The sequence below is a fragment of the Sinocyclocheilus anshuiensis genome, unplaced genomic scaffold (genome assembly GCF_001515605.1).
Source record: "Sinocyclocheilus anshuiensis isolate Anshui unplaced genomic scaffold, SAMN03320099.WGS_v1.1 scaffold333, whole genome shotgun sequence".
NCBI lineage: Eukaryota > Metazoa > Chordata > Actinopteri > Cypriniformes > Cyprinidae > Sinocyclocheilus > Sinocyclocheilus anshuiensis.
Genome location: NW_015539871.1, coordinates 726,145 through 739,047, shown reverse-complemented (window position 1 = coordinate 739,047; position 12,903 = coordinate 726,145). Strand labels below are relative to the sequence as shown.

The window sequence follows — 12,903 nt, the reverse complement described above, 5'->3', positions numbered from 1 at the left end:
TATTTGTCTCAGTGAAGGAGGAAGTGTTCCTCCGTCTCAACTGATCCTGATCTACATTCATTACAGAATCGCTCTTAGGTAACCACATCTTTTTATGTCATCCTCTCTCTATGGACAGTTGGTGGTCACTCAGTCTGTACTTGGTCAGTAAATGTCTGCCAGACCAAGATAATTGTAAAGCATGTTGAAGTGTGGTGTTGTTTAAAGTAAATATATGTTTATGTTCTAGATTTTTTTCTGAAATATCATAATCTTAGTTTTTGGGATGTTGCCGTCTAAGGCCCAATCATGGCAGTATTTAGTTAAAATGTCAAGGTTGTTCTGGAGACCTTCTGGTGTTTTAGATAGAATTAGCAAGTCATCTGCATACAGTAAATGTTTGACTTGTGTGTCGAATAATTGTAGTCCTGGACTGTTTGATTGGTCCAGTGGATCTGCCAGTTCATTGATATATATGTTAAATAAAGTCAGGCTGAGGCAGCAGCCCTGTCTCACTCCTCACTGTTGAGAAAAATAGTCTGTCCTTTGCTGTATCTCTACCACGATGTACTGAGTTGAGTTTCCATGAGGGCACTATGATTTCAGAGTAACTTGCAGGACACTGAGTGGACACATCTGATCTACACCATGTTTCTGTTAGAATTAGGATGTCAACATTTGTGATGCTATTTAAAAACTCTGTGTTTGTGCTTTTTAATCCAAATGTTTTAGAGCACAAACCCTGAATATTCCAAAAGCTAATATTTAACATTTGATATGATCAGTGATTAAGCAATACTGCTGTTTATCTGGAGGCAAAACCAAAAATAAAACCTTTTATAAATAAAATAAATATAAAAAATAAAATAATTATAATAATAATAATAATCTTTCTCTCTCTCTCACTCCTATTGGAATGACTGGATTTTGCATGCATGGATTCCTATTTGGCACATTGGAATGGCTGGATTTTGCATGCATGGATTCCTATTGGAAAGACCGGATTCTGCATGCATGGATTCCTATTGGAACAGCTGGATTTTGCATGCATGGATTCCTATTTCGCATATTGGAACGGCTGGATTTTGCATGCATGAATTTCTATTGGAACGACTGGATTTCACATGCATGGATTCCTGTTGGAACGTCTGGATTTCGCATGCATGGATTCCTATTGGAACGGCTGAATTTTGCATGCATGGATTCCTATTTGAATGACTGGATTTTGCATGTATGGATTCCTATTTCGCATATGGGAATGGCTGGATTTAGCACGCATAGATTCTTACTGGAACGACTGGATTTCTGATGCATGGATTCCTATTGGAACAGCAGGATTTTGCATGCATGGATTCTTATTGGAATGGCTGGATTTTGCATGCATGGATTCATATTGGAACGGCTGGATTTCACATGCATGGATTCTTATTGGAACGACTGGATTTCTGATGCATGGATCACTATTGGAATGACTGGATTTTGCATGCATGGATTCCTATTGGAACGACTGGATTTCACATGCATGGATTCCTATTGGAACAGCAGGATTTTGCATGCATGGATTCTTATTGGAATGACTGGATTTTACATGCATGGATTCCTATTGGAATGAATGGATTTCGCATGCATTTATTCCTATTGGAACAGCTGGATTTGCATGCATGGATTCCTATAGGAATGACTGGATTCCACATCCATGGATTCCTATTGGAATGACTAGGTATTGCTTGCATGGATTCTTATTGGAACAGCTGGATTTAGCACGCATGGATTCATACTGGAACGGCTTGATTTCATATGTATGGATTCCTATTGGAATGACTAGGTTTTGCATGCATGGATTCCTATTGGAACGACTTGATTTCCCATGTATGGATTCCTATAGGAATGACTGGATTTCGCATGCATTTATTCCTATTGGAACAGCTGGATTTGCATGCACAGATTCCTATTGGAACGACTGGATTTAGAACGCATGGATTCCTGTAGGAATGACTGGATTTCACATGCATGGATTCCTATAGGAATGACTGGATTTCACGTGCATGGATTCCTATTGGAATGACTGGATTTCGCATGTGAAACTTCACAACATAACGGTAAATGAGACTGCACTTACAAGCTCTACTTTTAAAAAATGCATCTCTCATATGAACCCCTTTGTGAAGATTTAATCCCCAATGTTCCCAGCTCCTCTATTGCATTTCGGTTACAAAGTGACTTCACTGGCTGCACATAAAAAGATCTTGCTTCATTATGAGCAGAAATCAGAGGAGAATGTAGACGGAAGACAGATATTCCCCAAGGCGCAGACAAAGACACGAATGCAGTTATTAGAGCTGTCCATGCATCGCATGTATACTCCGCTACTCTGTGTGTTCTTCCTGCGAATTCGCAATCAGCGCCTCGAGCCCGGCCATTTCAGGACTATGATATCAAGATGAAATGGATCTCCCAGAATAAGTTTGCGCTGCCGCCACTTCTGTCTTATGCTATGAGACGAAATATACTCCCAGTGCACAAAACATACAAAAATCAATAACAGCGGCCACCAGGGAGATAGAAAATTTTTCAGAGATGAGGCCAGAGAGCTATGATTAGAGCAGAGAGGAGATGACAGAGATTAGAATGAAATAGAGAAATGGCCGGGCCACTACAGTGCACAGATGAAAATAGCAACCGGTGGAGAGTTCAAAACGTCTCTTTGGACAGTACGATGTGAAAGCTATTAAAAGCCTGCCATGGAAGGGAGCTCTGTGGTCCGAAAACTAAATGTGATCTAAAGCCCCTGCAGATACAATCACATATCCAGCAATCAATGCATTTCTCCTGCCACCTTGATTTGCTTGAGTGGTTAGCAGCATGTCTGCCCACAATCCCTTCTGTTCGCTCATTGTACATGTGCTTGCAAGGCAGAAATGTATTAACATTCCTCACACTGAAAATGATTTTCTGACTTTCTGTGTTTTTCTCTTCTCTGTTTTTGCAGTATATATAAACATTCTTAAATCAAGACAAAGGCAAACTGACATAAGAAGTCTTGTTTTCTGAAAAATTAAGAGAGTTTATGCTTGAAACAATAAAAAATATCTGCCAATGGGGTTAGAAAAAGAAACTCTTGTTTTAGGCGTAAATTTGCTTAATTCTGATACACTGTTCAGAAAAACAATACTGAATATCTTAAGTCATTTTGCTTCTCAAGTAAATATGTCTTGATTTAAGAATGTTTTGATATTTGGACTGGAAAACAGGACAAAAATACTGAGAAAGTAATTGATTTTTGCATTGCAGATATTCTGCTCAGGGTTCTGTTCTAAACCTCTAACCTTAAGCAACAAGTTCTGCAGTTAACTCAGTCTGTAACATACAGACTTCATTTAAAATGTGTTTTGAAGACAGACGTAGCTGTACATAGCTTACATAAATCACAAAGGATTATGTTTTAATGCACAGACACAAGCTCAAAGAAAGCATCCCTTTTGGTTCTGATAAGACCAAGGTAAATACAATTCAATAAAACACAGCACTGAGGAAACCAGCAGTGCTTGATTTCAGTAAGCTTAAAAGTAAAACACTTTGTAATTACAGATCTCATAAAGTCTCCATGTCACATGATCTTTCAGAAATCATTCTAATATGCTGATTTGCTGCTCAAGAAACATCTCTGATTATTATCAGTGTTTTATTATTAACAATTGTGCTGCTTAATATTTTTGTGGAAACGGTGATACATATTTGTTCAGGATTCTTTGATGAATAGAAAGTCCAAAAGCAATTATTTGAAATAGAAATCTTTTGTAACATTATATATGTCTTTACTGTGATGACTTTTTATCAATTCAATGCATCCTTGCTAAAAATAAATAAATAAAAAAATCGAACAAATTGTCTTCAGTTAAAATATTGTTTTTTGGTGCATGACACAATTTCAATTAACTAAATCTGTGTAATTTAGCAATAATTATCTGTTGATTTTAGCTTTAGCATGGAACCAAGTGTGGCCTACAAACAACTCAAACCAGCCCGGATCTTCTAACGCAAGGAAACATCGGCTCTGCTCCAAAACCCAGTGCTCACTAACTTTTGGAACAGAGCTTTTGTCGTCCTGTACTGATAGATGAAGCTGATGATGAAAACCTGTCCTCAAAGCTGATCTGAAACTTCTGCAATCCAAATACAAGCCACTGTTCCAAGATCAGCGCCTTCATCTACAGTACAGATTCAGCGTTTTTGTTCAGGCAGGAGACTGAGAACAAATTCCCCGACTCCCAGGAAGTACACCACCTGTGCGATGCCAAACAGCGGCGCGATGACCAGTGCGCGACAGTACGAGCCTTTCAGGAACGCAGAGGGGCCCTCGTGACAAAGAATCTTACTGATGATGAGATATTCAGAGGACAAAAATAAGAAACAATGTTATGGAAATACTTTGATAAATGAGTATGCAAGAATAATTTTACCTGATGCAATCTTTCACTCCGCTGTAAGTGTCCTCATGACATCCACGGGCCAAAGACTGAAGCCTGGTCTTTACCACTGCAACACAAACACACACATTCAAAATTAGTCTGCATTCACAAAATACTGTCCCCCCTTAATCATACTGGTGGCGCTGTAATAATACTGATGACATGATATCATGTTTGCTGATTTTATTATGGTTCTTTTAGGGGGAAAAAAGGAAACTACTACTATTAATACCACTCTTGCCCATTTAGATACTTAGGCTGTTGCTATGTATAACATAGTCACTGCTAAAATGCATTTGAGATGCAGTCACTTTCATTTTGGCTCACTGACATATGACTTAATTGCATCTGTTGTAAAAAAAAAAAAAAGAATGTTTATGTCATACTAAAGTGTCACACACCATTACACACATAACTTTTTCATCCTAATCTGTAATTTGTAACACTGACTCTTGTAGGCAAAACATATTCAAATGTAATTGACTACTTATGAAATGTTTGGGTGATGCTAAAATACAGGAGCAAACTGTGCCCCCTATGGATTTAATATGAAATGCAATTATTTTTAATTGAATAAGGGATCACTCAATCATATTTGGCATGGTTGACAAAACTACATTTGATGTGTAAACATTTTATTCTATATTTCATGTATAAAAATATGACAATATACATATTTACATAATATTTGTATATATGAAGAGAGAGAGAAATGTTTTTATATTATTATTTATATAAATATGTATTTATATAATTAATTATTTATATCATATTATTATATTTAAACAAAAAAAATATTTAAAGTAATTATATTATTATTTAAAAATATAAAGTATATTTTACATAGTAAAACAGTTCAATCAAATATAAAAGTTATTTCACATGATATTTTTGTGTTATGTATTTTTATGCTTGCCATGTGTTGTTAGCTTAGAGAGCTAACACTACACTCTACTGAAATCAACTCAGATCTCCTGTGTGCTTCATGTCAGGAGCGTTATCTGTATAATGAATGGAGTTATTATGTATGTAGAGTGTCCCAAATCAGTCACTTATGAGGTTCCATTTCAGTTAAGATGCTGTATAGGACATAGACAGCAAGGCAGCTAACTAGATTTAGGAACAGCATTTGTGAGGAGTAAACATTGAGGATTCAAATAAATAAACATTTACTACATTGCCATATTTTTTATGATTTGTGTGTATTATACCCAATCCTGGCTTTTGGCCCATTTAATTTTTCTGGTCAACGTGAAATTGTATTTATTGTTGTTATATACACTTAACACTATTCAAAAGTATTGGGTAAGTCATTTTTTTTCTTTAAAGAAATAATACTTTTCTAATACTATTAATAAGCAAGGATGCATTAAATTAATCAAAAGTGAAAGTGAAGACATAATGTTTCAAAAATATATATTTCAAATAAATGCTGTTCTTTTCAATTTTTATTCGTCAAAGAAACTTGAACAATTTATTAAATTAAGCAGCATAACAGTTTTCAACATTGAAAAATGCTTCTTGAGCAGCATATTAGAATGATTTCTTAAGGGTCATGTGACACTGGAGACTGGAGTAATGATGCTGAAAATTCAGCTTTGCATCACAGCAATAAATTAAATTGTAATATGTATTCAAATAGAAAACAGCTAGTTTAAATTGCAATAATATTTCACAATATTACTGTTTTAACTGATCAAATAAATGCAGCCTTGGTCAAAATAAGACACTTAATATATATTTAAGACAATATATAAGACAAAAATATATATTTAAAAAACATATTGCCCCAAACTTTTAAATGGAGTACACCTCATTAAATGCACCCATTCACACATCATATAGGCCATCTCACCATCCACAGGGTTGACCGCAACAGCTGCGGCGCAGCCTGCAAAACAGCCAGCGAGGAAGGAGATGTAAAACGGAGCTGAACCGTCAGCGTTCCTCCTGCCCAGGCTATTCAGGTTAGCAAACAGTGGGAAGTAGATGATGGAAAAGGGCACATCCCTGAGGGAGAACACACCAGTGTGAGATAAAGGATTGAGAGAAAGCGCATTATGGATAAATGCGTCCCACAGTTTGAGTGACTCTGTTGGACTACCGTAATAGAGTGGCCCCCAGTCCCTTATAGAGACCAGCGATGCCTTTGTCCTTCAGCAGATCTCTGGAGAGTTGGAGGGCCGTGGGAGACTTCAACTGAACAACATTCACTTTGCCTCCGCCTCCTCCGGCATGCTGGCCAATGAGCTTCCTCTGGGCCTCTGCCAGAGACATGAGATACGGTCAGAATAGCATATTACTCATACTATTTTATATACACTACTGTTCAAAAGTTTGAATTTGTTTTATAGAAATTAATGCTTTTATTCACATTAAATTAAACACATTAAATGACCTTAGAGACATTTATAATGTTACAAAAGTATTCTAGCTCAAATAAATGCTGTTCTTTTGAACTTTCTTTTTGTCAAAGAATCCTTAAAGAAGCATATTAGAATGATTTCTGAGTGATCATGTGACACTGAAGACTGGAGTAATGATGCTGAAAATTCAGCTTTGTATCACAGTTTTTTTTATTGCATTAATAGTTCAGAATATTACAGTTTTTACTGTGTTTTTAGCAATTAAATGCAGCCTTGGTGAGCATAAGAGACTTGCTAGACGACACTTGCTAAATTAAACATGCAACACAAAATAGGTCTTGTTACAACAATTTAGCATGCTATTCTAACTAGTTTCAATTTAGTTCTTGCTTTATGCATATGCCATGCTTTTGGAATCAGACTGTTGCACACTGCATACAGCATTGAATGTATATGGTGCAGTATATGCAACATTTCATGTTCTCTGCTACACTGTTGTCACATGCCTACAATGCATGTTTAATTCAGCAAGCAGAGGCCTGTTATCATCCATGGTTCATATTGTGGTCAAGGTCAAGATAAGTGCATTGCATTCTGGTATGCAACATTACAGTGTGCTCTGTTGTGCATGCCACATTTTGCCAAATGGAGTTCATCATCCAGTATTCCGTGCATGCAGACATTTTGTATATTGCACACATTATACATATTGCACACTTTAGAATAGTATGCGTATATGATACTATGCGCCCCCATCATCAACAAGACACTATAAGCGGACATGAGAAAGTTTTCTATCTTTTACCTATTCTGCCGGCATCCTGCAACTGGATCTTTAGCATCTCCATAGGAGTGGTTACAATCACCTGCCAAAACAGAAACCGCATACAGACAGAAGTTACCAATACCATTCAAGACATTTCAGTTTAAAAGCAGATATGTGAGGATTGCTCCATACAAATGTGTGTTATTTAAGCTGTAAAGGCATCTAAATTGTTCTTTTGAAATGAGGTCAGTAAGATTGAATTAATAATATAGAAATAAATGATTTTTGTCAGCAAGGGTGCATTAAATTGATCAAAAGTGACAGTAAAGGCTTTTAGTTTGTTACAAAACAATTAACAATTCAAATAAATGCTGTTTTTGGCTCTTTCTATTCATCAAAAAAAAAAATCATAAAAAATAATGTATCATGGTTTCCACAAAAAAAAAAAAATTAGGCAGCACAATTGTTTTCAACATGGATAATAATAAGAAATGTTTCTTGAGCAGTAAATCAGCATATTAGAATGATTTCTGAAGGATCATGTGACTCTGAAGACTGGAGTAATGATGCTGAAAATTCAGCTTTGTTCACAGGAATAAATTACATTTTAAAATATATCAACATAGAAAACATTTATATTAAATTGTAATAATATTCCACAATATTACCATTTTTACTGCATTTTTTATCAAATAATTGCAGCTTTGGTGTGCATAAGAGAGTTCTTTCCAAAACATTAAAATCTTACAGACCCAAACTTTTTCTGACTATTATTTCTTATATTTCTATAGATCTGGAAAACACACGTTTGAACATTTTGCCCAACATCTGAGTGTTTTGCAATGCCAAATTTGCATTTTGGGTGCACCACGTTCCTTCTTAGCAGTACTTAAGCCAGAACATTACTTTAAGAAACTCATTACTTTCAGAAAAATAAGCTGTTTTGTGTGTGTGAGGAATGTGGGTCCTATGAGTGCAGCAGAGACACTAACTTGGCAGGTACCAGCACCAGAGCCAGCTAACATTTCTCTGACCAACGTCAACTTCCGTCTGGGAGAGAGCCAGAAAAACAGAAAGATAAAAAGAGAGGAAGAGAGCATTATTTTTAGATGATGATAAGCCCGTTTTCTCTGTAAACAAGTAGCTTTGGGGTCTGACCCTCATCGTGTGATGACATCACACTCCCAAACACACACACTCACACACTTATTTCAATAATTCATCGGTTCATTGCAGTCTACTGGACTCTATTAATCAATAATTTAGCCATCTAGCTATTAGTCACCACAGAGATGCTCACCACAGCTCCAGGTATTCAAGGTGTACTGAGTTATACTGCAATATCTATACATACTGCAGAAGCTTATGGGTGGCTTCTATCAGATCAGCTCTGTGAGCAAATCCAGCAGCTCTGTGGATTCATTCCCTTAAAAAATAAGAAGTGGATCTGAGACTTCATCCAACCTAAATTATGCCCCGAGCAAAAAAGGAATAAATTAAAAAATGAGCATTGCTCTTTCTAAATCAGTGCAACTGTTAAATAAGTTATGAGACCTCCATTACATCCCACTGCTGAGCGCATTCACCGCAAATGAGCAAATGTATCCATTTTAATGAATACTGATATATATAATAAAGGTTTATTCTTGAACTTTGGTTGGACAAAAGGGTAATTCTATAATTGTTAGATTGTTGCAAGTTGTGTTTATAATTACAATTTCAGTTGGCCAAACCATGTATTTTCTATTGATACGTTTTTTTTTTATTATTTGTAGTTCATTAAATGTAGCTGAGAAGTCCTTTAAATAACCTATAACACATTTTAAATACAATTATGTTGTGGAAGATGGATGTTTTACTTTAGATAGTATTGCAAATGAAAGAATTCTTCTCATATTGTAAACTACCTTTAGAAATGATCTGGAGTATAATGTATGGCAACTGAATTCATGTAAATAATCAGGGGCGTCGGACAGGGGCCCTTGGCGAGGGGGGGGCCCATAATGAACAACCAAACTGAACTCGAACCCGTCGCTAGGAATTCTGGGCCCCCCCTCACTAAGGGCCCCTGTTACTCTGTACTCCAAAAGTGACCCCATAAAGCATAAAACATGGAAACACAACATGAGTGTGTGTGTGTTGTAAATCAGGTTTGCAATTCAGGCTTTAACTTAAAATGTTTTTAAATTAAAGGGATAGTGTACCCAACAATTTAAATTCTGTCATTAATTACTCACCCTCATGTCGTTCCAAACCCGTAAGACCTTCATTCATCTTCAGAACACAAATAAAGATATTTTATGATGAATTCTGAGAGCTCTCTGACCCTACCATAGACAGCAAGGATCCTTACATGATCAAGGTCCAGAAAGCGGCATTTTGGAGAGTATCAAATAAGTAAACAACGTATGCAACGTATGTACGCGGACACATTGTTTACGTTCAGATCAAAGCGTAAACAATGTATCCGTGTACATACGTTGTTTACGTATGTGATACATACTCTCCAAAATGGTGCCAGGGTGACGAATTGTTGAATAAAGTCGTTATTTTTGTTTTCTTTACGCACAAAAAGTATTCTCGTAGCTTCGTAAAATTACGGTTGAATCCCTGATGTTACATGTATTATTTTAGCGATGTCCTTACTACGTTTCTGGACCTTGATCGTGTAAGGATCCTTGCTGTCTATGGGAGGGTCAGAGAGCTCTCGGAATTCATCAAAAATATCTTAATTTGTGTTCTGAAGATGCTCTGTTTGTCGTTTCCCCCCATACACTCATGTAAGAAGTTGAGGGTGTTTTTATTCTCACCCATCCTTGGAGAGCTGGTGTCTGAAGAAATCATTGGCAGCCAGTTTGATGGCCTTTTCTGGAGTTACCAGAGTCAGATTAACCGCAGCTCCTAGAAATGAAAGTGTGAAGGAGGGATATTAAGAAGAAAGGGGGATAGATAATGGAGTTTTTCCAAGCATGAACAATTCCGTATGATCTATACAGATTGTGAAACAGTACATTACCTCTGTACATCCCACAGAATCCTTCTGATCGGATGGTTTTTATCAGACAATCAGACCTGTGAATGAAACACATCCTCACCCATATATACATGAACACAAGCACAGGCATTCATTTGCTCAGACAATTAAAAGGAACAGGAAACATACATGCTAGTGTAGATGCGAGATCCGATTTGCTGGTTTTGGAGGCGAGTTTTTGCCAGATCAATCGGAAACACGCAAGTGACACCAATTAACCCGGCAATGCCTCCATTGATGAGTTTAGCTGGCAGACTAAAACAACATCAAAGATTAATCCAGTGTGCAAAAGAAACCATGCAATCCAAAATGATAAGTTCATTTTATTTGTAAAAGCACTGTATTCAAAATCTACATATATAATAAGTTATCTTCTATAAAATAAACTAATTAAAACAGCTGCACTGACGCTGCATGTTGAAACATCTAAATGAACTGGTTTAACCCTGTGAGCCTGACATATGAAATAATAGTCAGGATTTTTAAAAAGTTTATTAACCCTTTACAAAATCTTTAAAAAAATAAAATGTGCATAGGTGTTTTTGTTGCAGATTTGATGCATTGGGCTTTTATTGCTCATATAATAAGTAAGAATATGGAGGAAAAACACCTACATTTTATTCAGAGGCTCAAACTGAGCAAAATATGAAATTTGGTGCAGTTGCTGATATTTAAATGGCCACAAAGTAATAAATTCTGATAGTTTGTAATGTAAATCAATTAGATTAAATGCATATACATATCAGATTCCACTCTGTATCTCCCAATAATATGTCTTAGTAAGATATTAAATGCTTACTTTTGATTAAAGCTCTGTAGTATTTATTGTGGGGGCAAAACATGCAATACAATACAACGATTGATAGATGAACAAATTAACATTCTTTAAAAACCTGATGGATCATTTTTGATACTCACATTTTAACAGGATTTTTTACCAAAAAAATGATGTATAGATAAACAAGTAAACGTCAGTTGCATCAGTTGAGTAAGTGTTCATCTTGAAATATTACTAACATAAAAGTTATACTTAAGATTACATTTTTAAAAATCAGTAAAGATTTCACAGCAAAAAGGTGGACGTTAGTACAATTACACTAAAAGGCCTTTTACTTGCTACAAAGTATAACCTATCAATCATGACAGAAGGCATGTAGTAGATTGTGTACAACAGGTTTTTTTAAGAATTGTTTTGAAAATGTTGATTATTTAGAGGCCTTAGAAATTCAATGATAGAGTGGGCTTTATAGAGTTAATTGAACAAAATTAAATAATATTCTAAAATTTTTTTATAAATTGTCAGTAAAAGTAATTCAAAAGACTCAAATCAAGTAGCAATGGCCTGAAACATTAAATAACTTTAACACAAATGCATCTGAGTTCACATTAAACATAAAGTGGATTACTTTTTTAATGTTAAAATACTATCTTGCTTTTGTGTATTTGTATAGTTTATATTTTCGTTCTAAGGTATTAACTATATTTTACTCTAGTGAGTTTTAGCCATTTCCCTCTAAAGAAAACTCACCTGATCTGCTTGTCAGCCATTTAAAACAAAGCCAAGAATATCAGTGACACAGAGCAGATAATGTGGAATCACATTTGCACATATTTGGAGTGTCAAAAACACGGTTTCTATTACTGCTCCAGTTTGTAGTCATCAGGAATGTCCAACATGGCCAGAGAGAAGATGATCAGGTTGGTTTGCAGACTCTTTCTCATAATACCTAAAGTCATAATAAAAAAAATCTCCATTACCATCAAACCAATTTTAATTCAATATAAATTCTTTGAAAATGTATCTTGCACATCAATGCAAATTTGCTTCTTGGGTAAACTGATAAAATTATCGTACACTGTAAAATCCAATAGTTTACCTTACTTAGAATTAGTTATCTTTACTAGACTTCATCACGTTACAGCTAATTTCAAGGAGAATAAAACAATTTACTTACTGCTTTGAGTGACGCTTACTTAAATTATTAAAGTAGCCACAAAGAAACCAATAACATTAATACACCAGTGAGAAGCAGCAGTGCACTAATATGTTGCTAATGAGCAACAAAACAACAGAAGAAGAAATAAGGAAGTAGTTTAGAGCATGCGCAACAAGGTTTTTTTTTTAGTGCCAATTCGTCAAGAAAAAATAAAGCATTTTTGAGGTGGGGCCATTCTTAAAGGGGTCATATGATGCTGCTAAAAATAACATTATTTTGTGTATTTGGTGTAATGAAATGTGTTTATGCGGTTTAAGGTTCAAAAAACACATTATTTTCCACATACTGTACA

The 12,903-nt window shown here is 35.6% G+C and overlaps 1 protein-coding gene across 1 annotated transcript in view; it reads right to left on the bottom strand.

Moving 5' to 3' along the window:
• Positions 1-3,898: 3,898 nt before the first annotated feature.
• Positions 3,899-12,903, bottom strand: part of slc25a22b (solute carrier family 25 member 22b) — a 13,187-nt gene continuing 4,182 nt past the window's right edge. The window contains exons 2-11 of the mRNA XM_016481709.1: positions 12,143-12,341; positions 10,744-10,869; positions 10,597-10,652; positions 10,391-10,481; positions 8,573-8,630; positions 7,620-7,680; positions 6,553-6,712; positions 6,304-6,458; positions 4,440-4,515; positions 3,899-4,354 (exon numbers count right to left, since the gene is read on the bottom strand). Of these exons, the coding sequence (XP_016337195.1) occupies positions 4,201-4,354; positions 4,440-4,515; positions 6,304-6,458; positions 6,553-6,712; positions 7,620-7,680; positions 8,573-8,630; positions 10,391-10,481; positions 10,597-10,652; positions 10,744-10,869; positions 12,143-12,162 (957 nt within the window). The 5' untranslated portion in view covers positions 12,163-12,341 and the 3' untranslated portion in view covers positions 3,899-4,200. The remainder of the gene's footprint in view (positions 4,355-4,439; positions 4,516-6,303; positions 6,459-6,552; positions 6,713-7,619; positions 7,681-8,572; positions 8,631-10,390; positions 10,482-10,596; positions 10,653-10,743; positions 10,870-12,142; positions 12,342-12,903) is intronic.